The following is an 8,196-nucleotide window of genomic DNA, read 5'->3' as shown; positions in this document are numbered from 1 at the left end:
AGTTAGTTAATTAAAGGTGGTTAAAAGAACTAGTAATTGAAGGTAGTTAAAAGAAATAGTGTTCTGAAGGTTGAAAGATCCTAAGAAGATACAGAATTTTGACTATCCAAAATTTAGGCTAGCATGGTGTTTTATGTCTAGCACCTAGTACATTGAGTTAGGCTTGAACATGGTAGCAGCATGTAGTTAGACTCGGATTTTAGAAATCATTTGTTCCTTTGTGAGGCATATAAGTTATAAATGTGGAAGAGTAGCATTCAGAATAAGAATCAAAGTAGAGAAGTGTTGCTAAGATTAAGGGATTTCAGTTGTGTCCTCTAGGCAGGAATACTTTTATCCTATGTCTTGTGCACCTTATTTCATATCTTGCAACTTCAGCCCAAATAAAATCTATGGACAAATTCATGTCCCTAAGTAGTTCTTCATGTTTATGTGCCCTTTGATTCAATAAACTCATATATTATGTTATGTCCTTAATGTCAACACTCATAATGTATGCTTTTGCATCTCTTCATAGTTGGTTAACAAAATTTCATTATTAATTCAGTTCAGTCTACATTAATGAGTATAGTTATAGATATTCAATAAAAATCTGTTCAGTTCAACTTATTCACTTTCCTCCTGTGTGAAGACCATCACTCGAGGATGAATGATCTGAAGAAGTAGGTCTAGCAACACCCCACAAATTCTAAGCTAAGTCTTAACCATTTTCTGTATATGTATAGTTCGAAATCTAATAATATTTACTTGTACATAGGTGTCAAGATTAGTTATCTGCACTGGTAAGTATATGGATATGAATTATGGTCATAAGAAACTCCAAGCACTAAATGGCGTTGAGATTTTCTTTTACCGATTGAATTTTTATTGAAGTTTTTATTAGGGTTAGCTTTAAACAAACACTTCTATAAGAAAATGGAGAGTTATGTAGCCCATTCCCATCAAATTAAATATTTTTGAGTCTTCTCCCAATACTACTGGTCGTTCATTAATCAGAGTCCGAATAAACAAATTACTGACATTTTAGTGAGGTACTATCAAAAGAGTGTGTTGGGCAGCACACAGGACACCCTCTCTGTCAAGTAAGATTTCATCGAACTCCACTCCTTTAAAGGACCTTTTGATTGTTAACTTTTTAAAAATCGCTTTTATTATATTAAAATATCTCACTCGTCAGAACTCATAACTTTAGCAATCAAAAATCCTCTTCTCTCTTTTTCCAAATTTCTAATCTCAAGTTTTAAGAATAATCAAAAACTAAGGCTCCTCTTCAAGATTCTTTCTCAAACTTCATCTCCAAGGTATGTAAAGTTAATCCTTCAAGTGTGAGAATCCTGTCATCCCCATATTCATTTTTAATTTTAGTTTAAAGTCATGAATATAGTTAGAATTTGTGACAAATAAAGATTATTTAAGTTAATTCCTTATTTTCTTCCTCTCCTACTTCAAGAACTCCATAGAAGGGTTTCTCAAGTTCAAGATCCAAGATTCCAAGTCCAAAAACTTTTCTCGAAGAATTCTCCAAATTTTAGTATGTACGACTTCGATGAAGTTCTTCTTTCATCATTATGTTCAAAACTCTATGATTGTTTATGAATTTAAGTTCATTGTTAGGATTTATAAATCCACTTTTAAATTTTCCTTTTATTTAGCAAGTTGCATGATTTTATTGAGGTATTTAATCATGATTATGAAATTTATGAATATTGTATTTACTTTTAAGGTTATTAAAGTTTTTTTGTTGCTCTTTTAATTCTTGACATGATTTCGTATATTATTCTTGAAGCTTATATTTCAAAACATGATTTACAGGGTACATTTTAGATACATGATTTTCTATATAATAATAACATGCTCTAGAGTTTAAACTCACAACAATAAGATTTATGAATATTATGACATCAAGATATGTCCAATATGATTTATGAATAGCCTTTGATATCCAGATATCTCACACAATATGATATGAGCACTAGTATGTTCTGAAAAAATTATTGAAGGTTCAGATAACCCAAATTTTGTAGCTACGCTGCCACCATAGGTTTGTCCAAGAGGCATGATTACATGATTCTTATGTCATGGTTCTAACTTTGATCAATAGAATAATCTTTTTTCAGTATGGGTGTATGGCACTAGGTATCATGAGCTCATATGGCGTTTATCGGTTATGAGAAACTCTCACTTAAAGAACTTTATATTTTTCTATTTTAAATTGAGTCAGTTACTTATGAAAACAGAGATATGACGATTCTCTTCAAATATGCAGCTTCAGATATAATTCAGCTTTTTTAGGATATCATTTTATGGCACAAGTTTTGAAAGACTCCTTTAGGATTATTTATACCTTATGACTTAGCTTTGCTTTTTTTTGTTTTCCAAAAATACTATTTTGGCATAGAGTCTCTAGCTTTAAGATAAGTTTATTCATATAATTTTGTTTTCAGACTTTCTTGAGGTTTAATATTTAATTTGACTTATGATCTTAGATAGTATGCTTTAGTCATTTAGTTCTTCATTTATTCAAATTCAATTTTAGTATGTATGTCAGTTTCTTAAATTACTTAGTCCTTATTTTACATACTTAGTACTTTTCCAGTACAGACGCATATTTTTCTTAAGATGTATTCTTTTACTGATATAGATTACAGATATGCAGGTACGTAATCCAACTTTTCAGTAGGCTTTATCTTTCATCTTGAGTGAGTCATCATTGTTCCAGAGGATTAATAACCCAAGTTATCAGTTTTGTTTGTGTACATAAAGTTAATCATTTCGGTTGTAGTAGAAACTTCATAGATAGACAGTCAAGTTGAGTCATATGTAACCACCTTTCTAAGAACCATTGTCTTAGTCAATAAAAATGTAGATCTTTTTATTTCATCATTATTTCAAAAGTTAGCCCATGATTTTAGCTTCCACATCAGCTTTATGCATGTCATTTCTGTAATTATGCTGTAAGATTATGGTTACATCCAAGGTGTAGACTTTGGATGTGACAAAAAGAAAATTTCTTGAAATACTTTACCAACCACCTTGAGAACTAAACCTCCATACTCGCAGATCACAAATACCATAATACAACTACAGAAAGGGGTAAATCTTTTAAAATGAACTAAAAGTCAAAAATCACTATGAAGATTGTTACAAATGAAGAACATAAGTAAAACATAGAGTTAAGTCAAAAGCTTTAAAATCATAAGACTGACCTAGGCCAAAATCACCTTTCATAAATCATAACACATAAGAATAGTCTTTTCATTTCTTAATTTATCATATTGTTTTAGGTTTACCCAACATAATTTCTATGAGATAATATGGAGTCTGGTCCCGTCCTAATTAACTAAGCCACCGCATACTTTATCGAGTATGAGACATACATACATGTCTTGTAGATCCCTAATAATCCCTTACCAAGGGCACATAGATGAGCCATCTAAAGCGGTAGTACAACCCTTAACCAATATCAACAAATTTAATTTTGTACATTCATTATCTGAACTTTTATTTTTTTGGTGTTAATCATTACTTCAAAAATGGTGTGTTCATAGTTCAGCTCAAAGGTTCATAATCATAAGTCATACTTATCTCCAAAGCTCATACTTATCTTGACTCAAAATCCCACAAATCACAGTTTATTTATGTGTATTAGATTGCAAAAATCACTAATTTTATAAAGCATGATCCATAAATAGAAGTCATGTAAATCATGTCATAACATCATGATGTTTATATTTTGAAGAAAAAACCTAGTTCATATGATGTCATAATTCGTGAAATAAAACTATGGATAAATTAAGTCATTATAGCATGAATTTCATATTTTGACAAAAAGGGTCATATTATAATTTAGCAAGAATTGGATGATAATAATAGGATATTCATGAGATAAAGATGAGGAAATTTATAGGATTTCATGATGTTTGTTGTGAGATCTCATGAACAAAGACCATCAAAATCATACCTACCCCTAGTTAGATCTCATAGAGGAGAAATTTTGGATTTTTCAATAAAAAAAGGAAGAACGTTCTCACGCATGGGATAGCCTTACATATCTTAATCGTTCTAAAATACTTGAAGAAGAAGTCAAAATTTTCTTTCTTAAATCATGAGATGAGTTTTCTTGAAAGTCCTAAAATTATAAAGTAGAATTTTCTTTAGACACCATAAGAAATTGTTAAGAACACCTAGAAATTCCCTTACCTTAATATGGAAGGAAGGGGAGAAAAGAGATAATTTGAGCCAAGGTTTGGAAAATATAGAGTGGATGAGAAGTTTCAGAAAGACACACATAAAAAGGATTCAGGGATAGCACATCATAGAGGATGCTTTGCATGCCAGCAGCATTCTCTTTCTTGTCTGTGAGTGCACAAGCTTGCACTTACACACATTTTTGGCCTTTCCACGTACAATATTTCCTTAGGATGCTAGCCTACTCACATGGCGAGCCCATGGATGAGCACCCTGGCAGCTCTTTCTTAAAATGTACATAACTTCTTGTACAAAGCTCGGACTGACAAACTGTTTGATGCTTTGGAAACTAGATTTGAATAAGTTTAATTGTATGTGTAACCCACAACGTAACTCTTTTTATTCTAAGAGATAGGCTTGTTTGAAGTTGGACTTGCTCAAATTCATACAAAAACCTTCATCGGTTGGTAGGCTTTCAACCGGACTTTGTATTAGAGTTCCCTTAGGACCTTAATTAACATCGAACACACTTTCCACACTTAAATAGACCTTTTCGCCTGGGTACAATTAAATTCACCGGATTGGGATCTAATTTCATGCATAGAATGATTTAAACTATAGCCCAAAGGTGCGAGGCAGGTGTTACAATACATCACCAAAAGCGTAAAAGGAAAAAAAAAAATCTCAAGCAAGAACAGAGAGTTCTAATGTTCCATCATTTATGCAAAAGCAAAAATTATTTTGATTGTGAGATAACGAATTCATCTATCTTGTGAGGACTCTTACAACTAAAAATTGAAGTTGTGAATCAAGTGATCATCTACTATTTTCATCAAAGAAAAACTTGATGCTTGTTAATTAACTATGATTAAGTTACATGAATATCTTCAGAGACAAAAAAAAAAAATAGAGGTTTCTTTTTTAAACCGGGAGTTGAATTGAAGAAGCTCATTAACTCATTCTTCAACTAAAATCCTTGACTCACCTTCCAATCATTCAATATGAATAAATAGTTAGATTTGTGTCGTTAGGCAAGTCTGGAATTGATGTGATGTCATTTTCTTTTAGCCCATTACTCCTCTTTTTTTCAACATCATACTAGTTAATGGTGGTCCTGCATGAACTATCTATGGTCCCTATTTGCAAGGAATCAAAACATATATAGGGGAGAATTAGCACAAGCAGCTTATACACTATTCGCCAGCATTCACGATAGGAATTGGACCCCCTCTATGTGCTTTGCACATGCCCAAATATGTAGCTATATAGTATCCTATTAATCATCACACACTATTGAGGGATGGGTTTTCACGTGGAGGATGGAATCAAGAATTCTATTTAAAGGAATTACTAATCGAACTTGTTTAGGAAGAAATAATACGTAGTGAACAATGTTAAAAAGGATTAATTAGAATTCAAAATGACACCATAGCATAATGTCGCAAATGAAATACTAGTTAATTCTATGGACCAAGTTTAAGAAAAAGGAGACTTTTTAAACTTGTGGTCTAAATATGTAAGTTGTTTGATTGGCGAAAAAAGACTTCTCGTTATGAGTCAAATACAAAATTTAAAGTTAATTCATTTTAGAATGAACTAACAATAAAATTAGTAGTATCATATGAATTGTAACGATGCATTAAGGAATTATCATTTGTACCACGCGTGATCAGGATGCTCTCACCAAATATTCTGTCAGACACTATAATTTAAGTTTTTGAATAAGAAAAAAAAATTACACAAACTTTCCAAGAATTGTCTTATCAAGTAAAAAAGCAAAAGTTTTCAATTATTTGTAGAATCACTAAATTGATATTGTTGTGGATGGAAGCAAGAGAAGATGACTAGTTCTGACCAAGACAACTAGATGACAAGAAGTAGAATAGGAGGTATGGGTGTTGTACCCCCTTTTAATTTCTTCCTTTTTATGAAGCATTAGATTGGACTTTTTTCCAATTTTCACCTATCCAAAAAAGCCAGTACATAACATTGGTTGGCAAGAGTTATAGACACAAATGTAGACATGTATATAGAATTATAGATGTAGGATATGGGGAAGAGAATTCATGTTTTTGAGCATCCTTTTTTCTTAGACAATTCAAGAAGTGGCTATAACATGGGTTGTCACACATTTTAGGATACAACATATGCCAAACAAGTGAAGGGGGGATAGAAACAAAAAAAAGGGGAAAAAGCCAAGCCAATCTTCACAAAAGCTATATTTCCGTTCACACTTTAAAAAAGGTAGGAGAGTAAGTGGATGAAAGCTTGGCTAATTTTTTTTCTTTACTTTTTTTCTTAGACAAGGCCCTTTTGGTTTTTGCTTTGCCTCCTTACGAATTATGATTCATACTTTGGTCTTTCTCTTTGTCAGAGTCCTTATCCATCCATGTCCATGTCTCACTTTTACTCCTAATTTGGTGCCACATGGCAAACATGACTAGCACCACCTTTGGTAGATGATCTCTTTAATCTGATGAGCTGGAAGATGTGTCCAATCCGCTTCCGCCACCTAAGCTGAATACGTGGCTTTGCAACATGCTCTATTACTGAAACTTTATTGGACCCTTTGCTCCAAGACATATTGTCACAATGCTTAAGTGACACCTTTGGCACTGTGCCAACTGCTCCCTTCTCCCATGAGCCTACTCCATTATTTTCAAACTTTATTGATATAAAAGAGTCTACCAAACAAAAAAAAGTTAAAAATTTGGGGGTTAGATCTATAATCAAAGCTAAGGAAAATGATGAGCAAAAACAATGATTGTTATTAATTTTACGCGCATTTAAAGTCATTCATATACTCCCTCCGTTTCAAAATGAATGACCTAGATTGACTTGACACGAAATTTAAGAAAATAAAGAAGACTTTTGAATCGTGTAGTCTTAAATTAAAGATATGTCAAATGTATCAAAATCCACTACATGTCACGTGGAAAGTTAAATTTAAAAGTTCTAAAAAAAATAAAAGGATCATTCTTTTTTAAACAAATTAAAAAGAAAAGTAGGTCAATCTTTTTAAAATGGAGGGAGTATATATTTCTTCGTCAACAATAAAAGCAAAAAAGAGGGAAAATAGATATAATAGATAGCCATATTTAATTTGAACGATGAACTACTAATTATTGGAGAGATATAAGTATGCAACAATTATAGTAGCTATATATACTTTACATGCAAGGTTAATTTTGCGCAACACATATTTTTGTGTAATACTATAGTAACTAGTAAGTACATGTACTTTTGCATGGAAAGTTTGCACGAAACTCAACTATGAAAACACAATACAATTGAAAACATAAAAGTGCAAAAGGGCCGCTTTCGGTAATCATTAAAAAGAAAAGGCACTTATTTTGCGGTAGTCATTCACTTGCTACCTACTGTTTTACCTAATGTTCAAACTACTGCTTTTTTTAAGTTTAAGTAAATTGGATTTTTGTATCTTTGCAGTTTGCATGGGGAAATTCTAGCCTTGCGGTTACCTGCAAACATACATTAAATTCAAGAAAATTTAAGGTTGAAAACTTTTAACCTATTAAATTTAAAGTTAATATATAATCAATCGCTTAAACTTATCAGGATATTCTATTTAGACACTTGAAGTAAGCTTTGTTTCAATTGAACACCTCAACGCCTACTAAATCGTTCCGAACATATATATAGAGAGACTCAAATAAGCTTTGTCTCAATTGAAAACCTCAGTGCCTACTAAAGTATTCCGATCATATAGAGAGAGATAACATCACAATAAATTCAATGTTGAAAACATTTAACCTATTAAATTTAAGGTTAGTACATAAACAACCCCTAAAACTTGTTAGGATATTCTATTTAATTAGACACTCGAAGTAAGCTTAGTCTCAATTGAACACCTCAACTCCTATTTAAGTGTTCCAATTAGGCATTTTATTCGAAGTTTTTATTTTTAAGTGTTCCAATTAGGTATTTTATTCAAAATTTTTATTTTTATTTTTTTACATGCATGTGGTCTTATTTGTCTATTAGATA

At 31.7% G+C, this 8,196-nt stretch overlaps 1 protein-coding gene across 1 annotated transcript in view; it reads right to left on the bottom strand.

Annotated features, from left to right (window-relative positions):
* Positions 1–6,239: 6,239 nt before the first annotated feature.
* LOC107869689 overlaps positions 6,240–8,196 on the bottom strand; it is a 6,747-nt gene continuing 4,790 nt past the window's right edge. Inside the window, 2 exon segments of the mRNA XM_047411985.1 lie at positions 6,240–6,603; positions 6,606–6,872. Coding sequence (XP_047267941.1) covers positions 6,536–6,603; positions 6,606–6,872 — 335 coding nt within the window. The 3' untranslated portion in view covers positions 6,240–6,535.

This window comes from Capsicum annuum, chromosome 4 (genome assembly GCF_002878395.1).
Source record: "Capsicum annuum cultivar UCD-10X-F1 chromosome 4, UCD10Xv1.1, whole genome shotgun sequence".
NCBI lineage: Eukaryota > Viridiplantae > Streptophyta > Magnoliopsida > Solanales > Solanaceae > Capsicum > Capsicum annuum.
This window is presented reverse-complemented; position numbering and strand designations above follow the sequence as displayed.